Source organism: Cupressus sempervirens, chromosome 10 (genome assembly GCF_028749045.1).
Source record: "Cupressus sempervirens isolate cs-2001-9-10 chromosome 10, ASM2874904v1, whole genome shotgun sequence".
NCBI lineage: Eukaryota > Viridiplantae > Streptophyta > Pinopsida > Cupressales > Cupressaceae > Cupressus > Cupressus sempervirens.
The window spans coordinates 805,465,262-805,478,939 of record NC_143127.1 but is presented as its reverse complement, the minus strand read 5'-3'; the positions used below and the strand labels follow the sequence as shown (position 1 = coordinate 805,478,939).

Here is a 13,678-nt window from a genome sequence, read left to right as displayed (position 1 = left end):
ATTTTTGGCATAAGAAGAGTTTACATATAGTAATTTTGTGAATAGAGGTACTAGGAAAACACCATTTGAGTTTGTTACAGGATTTCATCCTAAGGGAACTATAGAATTGAGAGACTTTAGCATGGAAACAAATAGGTGTGTTGAGGTTGAAGAATTTGTCAATTTCATGAAGAAATTACATCACGATGTCAAAGATAACATGAAAAATAGTAATCTAGTATATAAGGAACAAGTGGATCAGAAAAGAAGACATAAATCTTTTGAATTTGATGATGAAGTAATAGTTTACTTGAGGAAGAATAGATTTCCAATTGGAACTTACAATAAGCTAAAAATAAAGAAGTATGGGCCTTATAAATTCTGAAGAAGTTTGAAAGTGGTAATGCTTTTGAGATTTAATTACTAGAGGATATCGATATTTATCCTATCTTTAATATTATAGATATCTATGAGTATCATGAATCAGATCATGAAGTGGCTGATAAGCTAGATTATCCTATGATTGAAAGAATTTTGGGTACTAGGGTAAGTAAAAGCACCAAAGGGAAAGATTATTTGGAATACCTTGTTTAGTGGAAGCATAAACCAGTTGAAGATAATTCATGGATAAATCAAGCTAAAGTGGACATGTTTGATCCCACTGGGGTCATAAGAAATTCCTAATGAGGACATCAGTTCTTATTAACCCTGGGTGTCTTATGCAGGAGCATCTTGGGGCTTTAAGAAATATTACATCAAAGAAAAATAATAATAATAAAATATTTCATCATCCTTATGGTTTGAAAAGTTGGGGATGTGTTTGACACATGCTTTTGAACCTTTTCCTATGAGTACATAAGAAATGGATGGATCCTGTTGAAGTTAGAGGCATTTTGCCTTGTTGTTGGAGTTGTATTTTCTATTTTCCATGTGCTATTTGCGTGTCATATAGCTGTTGATCCTTAATGAATCAGCCTATGAAAACTTAGTTTCTTAAATAGGACCTAAAATACTACCTTTATCTAAGAGCACAAGCCTTAATTCATTAGGAATTGGGAGATATCACTATTTTCCTCGAGTGTCAATTTTTTAGCTACTTTCACATAAAATGTGGAGTTTTTTGTCTTGTGAAGTTTTGTATGATGAAATGGGATATTTCTAAGTTAGGGACATGTTCTTGGGTCATGTTTGGACCAAAATATAACTTAGCATAGATTATTGTTCATATTTTCTATAGTTTTGGTTTACTCTTCCAAGGTTGGACCTATAATGTAATTAAATGCTTCACTAGACAACTTGTGGTTTCGTTGGCTATATAAGGAGATTGGATTGATGTAGGAAATACAATTCTAGATCATTGGAAAGATAGATATCCTAGAGAAGAACATAGGATGAGAGCTAGGACTTGATTTCATAGTTCTTTGTATATGGCCACAACTTGGAAGGCCTTAGAGTCGGGCATGTTTGAATTTCTTATGTGGAGTTGAATAATTACATTAGCATGGTTACATGAAATTTGGTCTCTTGTTGTCTTTGTTCATTTAATTTGTATTTTTCTTGCATGCATAACTCTAAGTAGAGGCTGTTCATAGGTTTAAGTTGGATTCATTCCTCTTAAATCTTCTTGTCCCTATGTCACTCCTACTCATCTTAAGACACAATAAAACACCTCAACCAAATTTTCTCCTACTATTTCATCATTTCTCAACCATAACCTGGTATAAGGAAAATTTGCACCTCAAAACCATTTTAAACTAAAGATACTCCAATTCTTTATAGATCTTGGCTTCTATAAATAGCCAAATTTTTTATTATGAAATGGGGACTTTGTTTTCAAAAACTATGTCAACATAGACTATACCTCACTAAAGCCAAGGAAACCATCCTTAGAGACCCACCATGTAGTATTCCCATAGTTTTATTCAATCCTTTTTATTAATTTCTTCTCTTATTCCAAATTCTTTTTATTATCATAGAAGATTTTACGTGCAACCCTCCAAAGATCTCACTACAAGTTTCATACTCAAATGTACAAAGAGCTTCCTTGTCACCCATGCAAAAAAATTTATTGGCCTCCTCAACTTAGACAACATTGTGATGTATAATTTTTTTTTTATTATTGCAACTTGTCCTACATCATCACCATTCATCTCTCATAGAAAATGCAAAGGATAAAATAGGATTTACACTTCTTGTATGCAACAAGTAATAAATTTTTTAGCTCCTCCACACTAATCTCTTTGATGTCCAAAGCCTTCACATCCCTCTTTCTGAATTCCACCATGATACTACAAAAGGACAATATTGAGGTCCTTAGAGGGTACAAGCACAAACCTATGTCAGCTTTTATAAAGAAATAGGATATCAGAATGCAATAGTTCAACATTAATGACAAAAAAATTGGTATTTGTGTTTATAATTTGAAGATGATGTAAACTGATGAAATGTGTAGAATTGGACGAATTTTATGCCTATTATTTTTGTAATTTTTTTGAGTAAGAATTTATTCATTTTCTTTTATTTTGAAGTCCCTTTTTTAACTATAAAAAAAATATGGTGTAGTTCCCGTCAAACAAGCATATGCAAATCATATTTTTTTGTTTTGATTTAAAAATATCTCATAGATGACATGCAAAGCTAGGGAGAAAATAAATAAATAATTATCTTTTATGTATATTTTCTTTGTTATAAGTACTCAAGCCTAACCTTATTAGAATCCAATAATTTTTCCTCCAGTCAAAACTTCCCTATCAAATCTACACATTCTTGAAAAAAATTGCATATTCGTGAAGAAAACACTCTCCTCTAGAGATAAATATAATTTTTTGATTATTTTGATATGATTTACTATTTTTTTCCTTTTTTGAGGGAGCATCTCCTAAAATGTTGAAATATTGACTTATAATACTTTGAAATTATAACACATTATAACTAATCAAAACACTTAGAAATGAGATTTGACAAAAACAAGTTTTGGCATCTTAAATAGTCATATAGATCTATGCTTTTATTGGGAAGGCCTTAAATATCACACACTAAGGAAGAATTTAAGCTTAAAAAAGTGTAGTCAACTTTTTTCTATTTAGCAGTTTTAGCCTAGGAATCAGTTGTTAGTGTGTGATGTTTAACCCAAACACAATATTATCAATGTCATGTCTAATGATTTGTTAGTGTGTGATGTTTTACCTAATCAAAATATTACCAATGTCATCTTTAATGACTTTAAAGAGGTCAAGGTATTTCATTGTACACTCCAAGAAACTTTTAATGATTCTCTCTTTATCCTTAGAAAATGGGAACTTGGAATATGTCACTAGAGTCTTTAAGGTTGACTTGGAGCTTATGATAGTTAAAAAAACTTCTTTCACCCAAGATAAGAGCAAGAAGGCTTCTTTTCCAACCAAACCCTTAGTCAAAGTTAATACACCCATAGTGTCATAGAATTTGACTAGATCTATTTCTCTACAAATAATATTGATTGTTAAGTAGGAGATAATTTCCATAGCAAGTCAAATTGTGATATTGTTATCAAGATTTAACTGTGTGATTTTGAGTCAAACTCCTTGACCCATGTTTCATGAGTAGTGATTCAACATGAATACATCTCTCATTAAAATAAATGGAACACTTAGCACTCATTGGATTTAGGTGATGCTCACAGGGGTGAAGCACTGGGACTTCCCAGGAGGTCACCCATCCCAGTACTACTCCAACCTAAGTGTGCTTAACTACAAAGTTTCCTCCATGGTTAAACCCAAAGCTTGCATCTCCATTTGTAAAACCTTCACCAAGTGTTGTGCCTTATGAACCATTCACTAAAAAGCCCCTTAAGCTCATCAATTGATAAGTAGGAGATAATTTCCATAGCAAGTCAAATTGTGATATTGTTATCAAGATTTAACTGTGTGATTTTGAGTGAAACTCCTTGACCCATGTTTCATGAGTAGTGATTCAACATGAATCCATCTCTCATGAAAATATATGGAACACTTAGCACTCATTGGATTTAGGTGATGTTCATAGGGGTGAAGCACTGGGACTTCCCGGGAGGTCACCCATCCTAGTACTACTCCAACCTAAGTGTGCTTAACTACAGAGTTTCCTCCATGGTTAAACCCAAAGCTTGCAACCCCATTTGAAAAACTTTCACCAAGTGTTGTGCCTTATGAACCATTCATTAGAAATCCCCTTAAGCTCATCAATTGATAAGTAGGAGATAATTTCCACATCGAGTCAAATTGTGATATTGTTATCAAGATTTAACTGTGTGATTTTGAGTCAAACTCATTGAACCATGTTTCATGAGTAGTGATTCAACATGAATCCATCTCTCATGAAAATAAATGGAACACTTAGCACTCATCGAATTTAGGTGATGCTCATGTAGGGGTGAAGCACTGGGATTTCTCGGAAGGTCACCCATCCCAGTACTACTCCAGCCTAAGCATGCTTAACTACGAAGTTTCCTCCATGGTTAAACCCAAAGCTTGCAACCCCATTTGCAAAACCTTCACTAAGTGTTGTACCTTATGAACCATTCATTAGAAAGATTGCAATATTGATTGTGTCTCCTTATTGATTGTGTCTCCAGCCTGAGCACGCTTAACTATTGATTGTGTCTACTTATGCCTAAAATATAGAGAGATTACAATTGTCATTTCTCATCCACCCTAAATTGTATATACACATTATAGTGGCTTGGCTATTTGTGGAAACTATGCAACTAATAAAAATTTGAATAGCATCTTTCTCATTTTCCATATATTTAACAATCTATTCAGCCTTAACATAACACTTTATGCAAGTGGTGGCTTCTTAGTGGATGCTTCTTATACACTATGCATTTTATAATAAAAAGTTATATTAAACATTTTTTAATTAAAAAATTATTTAAATACAATAGAGTGAAAGACCTCTTCAACCCCCTTGTATCATGTTTTTTTAAACAAAAGGCCAAGGCCTATGTATATTTTACTAATATAAAAAAGTAGATTACATATCAAAATATTATAAAAAAACCCCAAGAATGGTAGGATTTTCATGTAGTATCAAAGACCATTAGACAATACTTTAGTTAATTAAAATACCTATTATATTCCACTATACATCTTAATCTGGATGATTACATTGGAGGAGATGCCAAAGTTTGAACTAACCAATAGACTACGCTTGAATCTTTTGAAAACAACCATCAAACATCTTCAATAACCTAAGAAACTAGTTATGAGGCTAGAACAAGTTCTTGGATGGAGATAATTCTCATTGGAATTTTAGTTTGGAATAAGGAAAAAATCAATGATTCTTTCATGCATTGGTAAATATCAAGAGACACAAATATACAATTTTTCATATTAAGAATGCTCAAGGCAAACTAGTAATAGATAAACTAGGAATTAGGTAGGAGGATGTAAGGTTTTACTCAAATCTTCTTTCTAATCATAATGTAGGTGCACTAAAGGATTCTCCAAGGGTCATAGAAAGTATTCCTAGAATCATCTCTAAAAAGGACAATGAGTTCCTAATGAAACCTTTTACACATGAAGAGGTTAAACAACTAGTTATTGCAATGGTTGGAGGCAAGGCACTAGGCCTAGACATTTTTACACAATTATTGTTTAGAAATATTGGCACTTAGTTTGAAGGGATACATATTTATGTCCATGGAAGAATCTAGAAGTAATGCCACAATATTTAAACAATTTAATACCACTTTCATTACTCTCATTACCAAATTCCCACAACTCGAGACTTTTAAGCAGTACAAACCTATTTCCTTTTGCAATAATAGTAAAAGAGCTACTTAGTAAGTGTATTTAAATGGGGCTAGCTAAGATTGTCTCCTATATTATATCTCAACAACAAGGTAGTTTTGTGTGAGGCAAGGACACTATAGATGGTGCCCCTATGGCCCATGAGATCTTGCACTCTATCAAATCAAAAGGTAAATCAACCATGATCCTCAAACATGACATGATGAAATCATATGCTTGAGTATCTCGGAGTTTAATTCATAGAGTTCTAATCGAAGTAGGTTTTGGAGTGAAGTGGTGTAAGTGGATCATGACCTTCATTAGAGGTGTCAAGGTTAATGTTTTAATTGATTTTAGTCTTTGCATGGTTATTTATCTTCATCTGATATCGTCAAATAATGAAACCTCTTACCACCTTTATTAATATATATAAGCTCCTTGATTACTTGGAGGTTGTTGTGAATCAGTATTGACCAACTTTTACCAACTTCAAACTTAACTTACAACATATCAAACAGGTTAACCAATACCCAAACTTATCAACTAACCTAAAGGTTCCCACTTATGCCTACCAAGAATATCTATTAGCGCCTGATGTATAGGACATTCATATATTTTTTCCATCATCATAATTAAAGAGAGTTTTCATTTTTCATGAAGGCAAGAGTCCACAGATGGATGAATCTCACAAATTCCCAACATTAAATTTTTGTAGTTTCTAATCCAACTAAGGCAAGACAGTCAACAACAACATTAATCTCTTTATAGATGTGTTGTAGGTTGAAGTCATCAAATCCATTTAGAAGCTCACATATGTCATTTGTAATACCTTGAATGGACCAATGAGGAGACAAGTTCTTTTGGTAGCATTAATGTTGTGTACTGCTTTCTTATACGTTAGATGTCTATTCCTTCTTTACTTGTATTTTCTCTCTTGAATTAGTTTGTAGATAGATAAGGTTGTATGGTGCTTCTCTCTATTACAAAACTAATCCTCCATACATACTTCTCTTTTTTTTGAGATAAAAAATTACTTTTTTTCATAATCAATATAACAAAAAGAAACTCTGAAAAAAATATTCAAAGATTACTTTAGATTTCCCAGTAAGTAGGATATACTTTTATAACTTGTATCACAAAATTATTCATCTATGAATGTCAATCCTTTAAAAATCATCAATTTTTCACTCTAATTGACTCAATGTAGAATTGAACATAGGGATTTAACTTCACAAATGCGTGTAACTTATACTATATGATTTTCATTACTTTACTTCCTCGGTGTTCTAGAAGAAGTTCTATAAATAGAATAAACATTGTAGAACTAACATAATCTCCTTCAAAGCCAAAGTAGTTAATATAAGAAATTTCTTTGTCATAATATAGATCTCCATTATACCAAGTGGTTTACATGGCAAGTGCATAAATTCAAAGGCGACCTATATATTGTTGCTGGATTTTGTGTTCGCCTTATAAAAGGCCATTTAAAATTGCAATCATAGTACACTATAATAGGATGTTGGGAATTACAGCTCTAAAATATAGTGAAGTCAATTGTATACTACCCTATGAATGTAGGGTCAAAGTCAATGATAAGAGGATGGATACTTGCAATCACTGTCCAAGAAAGAAAGAAAATATATAGCAGCAAAAGAGATACTATCCAAGTAAATTTTCTTTTCGCTATAAAGCCTCAAAGCATATTGTTCTCTACCATATACTTTTAAAAGTAAAATTGCTTTTATCCTTAGGAAATTAAAAGAGAAGTTAGATTTGTGTAGTTTTCAACATTTAACATGTGGTTATATCATATGTAATATCTTTATAATTTATATACAACGGATGTCATTAGAATTTCAGAATATTTAAAACCATTGAAGAGGAATTTGTTAGGGAATTGTGAATGAGTAGTAAGAGACTACTCATGAATTTTTTAACTTTCTACTTTTAAGCTTGATTAAAGATTGGAGGTAGGTTTTTTTATATACTATTAAATATTTTATTGTCAAACTATTTTATTTTTAAATTTTACTTTTAATTTGAACTAAGCTAAGATTAAACTTGAGTTTTATGGTTCAGCTTGAACACTATTGTGTACAAAGACAAATTTCCAACTGTTGTAAAGATTCAACTTATAGCATGGTATATTATTCATTTATAAATATATAATTTCCACAATTCATAATATTCTTAGCCTTTTTTAAGGTTTAATTACATACATTTTTTAATGTCCTATGGTTTGTATCAAACTCTGTGATTAGAGGAAGAAAGCATTTGGAGAGAGAAGTGAGAGCTAAATTATTTTTTATTATACTGATGTCCAAATATAACTCACTCTTCTTCATAATCACTAGATCAATTCTTCTTCTATCATAAGCCAAAAACTATTTAACAGATGTCTTAAACCTATCAGTCTACTCAAAACAATCTGACCAACAACTAGAAACATTATTCTAATGATATCTGATAAAAACTTAAAATGAAAAATCTATCTCTTCTATAAATAAATAAATAAATAAAACTATTAACAAAATGTGATCCCAATTTTTTGGTCAATATGACTTTTTTTTTTTGTTACTTCGATGTAGATATAACAATTTCCCTACTTTTCTCGATGACAATAATTATAGTTTATTTATTCTTCAATATTATTTGGAACAGTCAACTCTTGCTAACTACCCAGGGTGCCATCTTATTGACTCTGCCACTGATTTTGGCTTTGATTGCAAATTGCCCTTTTATCATTGACTTTGAGTTTATTTTAGAATTTGCCATCAAGAATGCACGAAAGCCCAGCCGCAATCTCTCGCTAAATCTCGCAGGACTTTGAACTTGATGCAATTACCATGTGACAACTTGATCGGATGAAAGTTTAAATCTAAAAATCGAATCTTCATTTCATTTCTATGACAGCTATAAAATGTACTGCTCTAATGTACTGATTCTAAATATTTTTCTTTGCTTCGTGAAAGTATCCTCTGAAGGAATAGATCGTTTGTTGCAGACTAACAAAATGTGTACCGTGATGTTTGTGTGTATATTGATATTGTTATTGCCAGCGTTTCATTCTCTTGCAGCAGCTAGCAGCATTACAGATCAGGAAGCTCTGCTCGAATTCAGGTATTCCATTACTTATGATCCTTTCGATGCATTAGCTAATTGGAATTCTAGTATCTCCTTGTGCAATTGGACTGGCGTTACATGTAATTTGGCAAATGCAAGAGTTTTTGAGCTCAGTCTCACTGGTATGGGCTTAAGGGGTACAATATCTCCTTTCGTGGGGAACTTGTCTTCTCTTGGCCTCCTCAATCTTACAAATAATCAGTTGCACGGTCGCATTCCTCCCGAATTAGGCATGCTTACAAATTTGATGGGCCTTGCGTTAAGAATGAACAATTTAACAGATACTATTCCTTCCTCTCTGGGTAATCTCTCAGCCTTGATTAACTTGGATTTGAGTAACAATGAGCTGAGAGGCTCAATTCCACCCGAGTTAGGCATGCTTACAAATTTGATGATCCTTGCATTAAGAATGAACAATTTAACAGATACTATTCCTTCCTCTTTGGGTAATCTCTCAGCCTTGATTAGCTTGGATTTGAGTAACAATGAGCTGAGAGGCTCAATTCCTATGGAGCTGGGTATGCTTAGAAAGTTGAAATTGTTGAGTCTTTTCATTAACAGATTGTCAGGTACCATTCCCTCTGCTTTGGGCAACCTCTCTGCCTTAACCTCCCTAAGTTTGACTAATAATGAACTAAGAGGCTCCATTCCTATGGAGCTGGGTATGCTTAGAAAGTTGAAATTATTGAGTCTTTTCATTAACATATTGTCAGGTACCATTCCTTCTTCTTTGGGCAACCTCTCTGCCTTAACCCACCTGAGTTTTAGTGGTAATGAACTCCAAGGCACAATACCTAGTAAATTGGGTTTTCTCTCTCAGCTAATTTCTTTGGATATGAGTAACAATATATTGTCAGGCACCATTCCTCCTTCTCTAGGCAACATGTCTTCTTTGCTCTACCTTGAACTTTCTTCAAATAATCTCACTGGGGCCATTCCATATGAACTGGGCCAGCTAATAGCTATGCAATCTCTCTTTCTTTCTAAAAACCAACTTACCGGAGAGATACCTTCTTCGCTTTCAAACTGTTCATCTCTTCTCTTTTTGGGTCTGCATCAAAACAAGTTATCAGGATACATTCCATCATTTTTGGGTACAGAACTTGTCCTTCTAGAGTATGTTTTTCTTTCCACTAACAACTTCACAGGACAAATACCTCCATCCCTCTCAAATTGCTCTTCTTTACAGTTTCTAGATTTCCAAGAAAATAATTTGTCAGGGCCAATTCCATCATTTTTTGGGGACAGACTCATCCATTTGCAGGCTCTCATTCTATCTAAAAACAGCCTTACAGGGGAAATACCACCATCCATCTCTAATTGCTCCTCTCTTAAAACATTGGCTTTACAGTATAACAAATTCTCAGGACAGATTCCATCAGATTTTGGGGCCAAACTCACCTATCTAAACACACTGCTTCTTTCTAAGAACCAACTTACAGGAAAAATACCGCCATCCCTCTCCAACTGTTCTTGTCTCACATATTTAGGCTTGAATGATAACCAATTATCAGGAACCATTCCGTCAGTGCTTTGTGAGAAACTTGTCAATCTAACAATATTAAATCTGTGGGGAAATAAACTCAGTGGAAACATACCAACTACAATAGGAAACTGTTCCAATTTAGAATTACTTTATCTACAAGTCAATCAGCTGAGTGGAATAGTGCCCAAAGAGGTAGGCAACTTATATCTGCTTAAAAAAATCAGCTTATATTCCAACAACCTTGTCAGTGAGAGCAGTAAGCCATTGTCATTTCTCACTGCTCTAACAAATTGCTCAAACCTAGAAGAGATAATTTTATCCAATAATCAGTTTACTGGTGTTTTGCCTCCCTCCATAGGCAACTTTTCTCCCAATCTCTCTTGGTTTGAGATATCAGCCAACAATATAAGTGGAAGCATACCTCCTCAAATTACAAATCTCTCCAACCTGAATCTCCTAGGTTTACATTCCAATATGTTGAATGGGTTCATTCCATCTGGATTCAAAGCCTTGCAAAATTTGGAGCGGTTATACTTGGCAAACAACAGATTAGAAGGAAGCATTCCAAGTGAGATAGGTCAACTAAAAAGACTTGGACTTTTGTCTCTTAGAGGAAACAACCTATCCGGAAGAATTCCTGATTCTCTTGGCAGCCTCGAAACCCTTAGAAGACTACTTCTTCAAGACAATAAATTGTCAGGAGAGATACCTCTGACTTTAAAGGGATGTAAGAATCTGGAGCTCCTAGATTTGTCTTCCAATGAACTGAATGGTAGTATACCAGGAGAAGTTCTTACCAGTCTTAAGAATCTTCAGTTCTCTTTGAATATCTCGTGGAATGCATTAGAAGGGTTGCTTCCTCCAGAGATTGGTAATATTGCAATGGTTCAATCTATAGACATTTCAGGCAATAAGTTGCATGGTGTCATTCCAAAGGCACTGGAAAGCTGCAGAGGATTGATATATTTGAATCTGTCAAACAATGCCTTTCAAGGTCTAATTCCTGAGATTTTCAGCAATTTGGGAGCTCTCATGGATCTGGATCTTTCCTCCAATGCCTTATCTGGTGAGATTCCAACATCCCTGAAGAAACTTGAATTTCTTCGCTACCTGAATTTATCCTTCAACAGACTCACGGGAGAAGTTCCAACAGGAGGAGTTTCTGCAAATGCTACTGCTACTGTTTCACTTACTGGGAATGCTGGCCTTTGTGGACCACGGGTGTTCTTGTTGCCTGAATGTCCAAAACATAAAAGTAATTCCCATGACAAAAAATTGATAGTGGCAATTTCTAGTGCCAGTGCTTTTGTGGTATTCTGCCTAGGTTTGGGTTTCATTTTGTGGCTGTGGCGTCTGCCAAAAAATGATCTGCCAAGAGAAATGATGGAGAAGTTGGAGCACCTGAAGATTTCATATGATGATCTCTCCATAGCAACAGATGGATTCAGTGAGAGCAAGCTGGTTGGAGAAGGCAACTTTGGATCGGTCTACAGAGGAGACCTGAAAGATGGTAGAGTAGTTGCAGTGAAGGTTCTTAATTTGAATGATGAAGAAGCTCATAAGAGTTTTGAGGCTGAATGCACGGTGTTAAGAAAGGTTCGACACCGGAATCTCACTAAGATCTTAACTTCATGTTCATTTCCTGGGTTCAAAGCTTTAGTTTTTGAATTTATGTCAAATGGGAGCTTAGAAGAGCATTTATATCCTAAACAGGGTGATTGTGAGTTGGGATTAAAAAGACGACTAGACATTGCCATTGACATTGGAAACGCCATGGAATATCTGCATTACAACTATTCTCATGTCCAAGTAGTCCACTGTGATTTGAAACCTGAGAATGTCCTTTTGGACGATGACTTGACAGGCCATGTCACAGATTTTGGAATTGCCAGGTTGATTTCCGGTACACAATCCATTGCATCTCTTACTTCAACACTTTCCATTAAAGGTTCAACGGGTTACATTGCCCCAGGTATGCCTACAAACTGTTTTTTTTTTTTTTTTGACTTTGATTTGCTATTTCATGAATCATATGAGATCTCACTATTGAGTGTCATGTATGCAGAGTATGGGCTTGGAGGGAGAGTAACTATAGAGGGAGATGTCTATAGTTATGGCATTCTGTTGTTAGAAATGCTGACAAGAAAAAGACCGACTGATGACATGTTTGTAGGTGGTCTGAACATACACAAGTGGGCAAACTCAGCCTTTCCTAACTGCGTGGTAGATGTTCTTGACAGAAGCTTAGTGCGGGATATTGTTGGTATGGAGGAGGGCATGGAAGAAGTAGAAGACTTGTACAAGCGGTGTTACACCAGCTTATTTGGCATCGGTCTGGCTTGTTCAAAGGATTTGGTAGAAGAGAGGCCAAACATGAAAGATGTAGTGAGGTTGTTGAATAGTATAAGAGAGAGTTTGATAAAGAGTAGTGGAGATTCTGACAGAGTATGGCCAAGTATATCTGATTTAGTAAGCAATCCTCTTCAACGAGCAGCGAGAACTGACAGAAATTCTTCTTCTAGCAGTGAGAGTTCTTCCACGTGCTAATTTCTTGCAAACACCACAACATAATCATTTGAAACGCATTAATGTTTAAAATTTCCCATTGAAATTTCTCTTTTGCATGTCTTTCTCATTTCTAAGTCCTAGGGATGTCGCTCTTTTTCTGTTTTAATCTTTCTTCATTTTTATTGAGCTTATTTCAAGAATAATTATAGGTTGCCTTTGAGCGGCTATATCCTGATATTTAATTGTCTGTAGGTTGCCTTTGAGCAGCTATATCCTGATATTGAAGTATCTGTAGGAGGTCACTTATATTGAAATATGAGTAATCTATTTTGAATTGTTATTCACAGACAGATAAGTTTGAGAAGCCTTGCTTTTACCATTTAAGATGTTCTTAAGTCTGTTTAGTGTGAATACTAGTGCTTACGGGTTAATCAGTTTGAGAATTTTTTTTTTAACCATTTAAGATGTTCTTAAGTCTGTTTACTGTAAATACTAGTGTTTATGGGTTAATCAGTTTTCAGAGTTTATTTTATGTTTGTTGTTCTAACAGTTAAAAGTGTTCTTTAGTGTCCTTAAAATAAGACTATATTAGTACTTGCATCTTTTAAGGGTCTAAAGGTTACCCTGATAGTTTTATATATTTAATGATGTCACTGTAGTAGTGATGGTGAAGTAAAAAGGTTTCTCATTACAATTTGTATGTAGAATAAAATATTGGCAAGATAATTTTTATCTCAGTATTTTTCCTTCCTTTCTACACATGAAATACACTATAATCTTCCTTCACTAAGGTTCATCATTTCTTTTAACTAATTCATATCTTTCACAATTC

The 13,678-nt window shown here is 34.1% G+C and overlaps 1 protein-coding gene across 1 annotated transcript; it reads left to right on the top strand.

Annotated features, from left to right (window-relative positions):
• The first annotated feature begins 8,730 nt into the window (after positions 1–8,730).
• On the top strand, positions 8,731–13,081 carry LOC149536370 (uncharacterized). Its single transcript, XM_089805270.1, has 4 exons — positions 8,731–9,064; positions 9,134–9,421; positions 9,566–12,310; positions 12,404–13,081. The coding sequence occupies exons 1-4, from the start codon at positions 8,743–8,745 to the stop codon at positions 12,883–12,885; spliced, it is 3,837 nt and encodes a 1,278-aa protein (XP_089661396.1). The 5' UTR covers positions 8,731–8,742; the 3' UTR covers positions 12,886–13,081.
• Positions 13,082–13,678: the final 597 nt, after the last annotated feature.

What these genes read in the sequence shown, in the direction of transcription:
- LOC149536370 (XM_089805270.1), top strand. Translation starts at nt 8,743, where the DNA reads ATGTGTACCGTGATGTTTGTGTGTATATTGATATTGTTATTGCCAGCG. An exon ending in TTTCATTAACAGATTGTCAG is followed by an intron (nt 9,422 to 9,565) that starts GTACCATTCCCT and finishes ACATATTGTCAG; the next exon opens with GTACCATTCCTTCTTCTTTG. An exon ending in AACGGGTTACATTGCCCCAG is followed by an intron (nt 12,311 to 12,403) that starts GTATGCCTACAA and finishes TCATGTATGCAG; the next exon opens with AGTATGGGCTTGGAGGGAGA.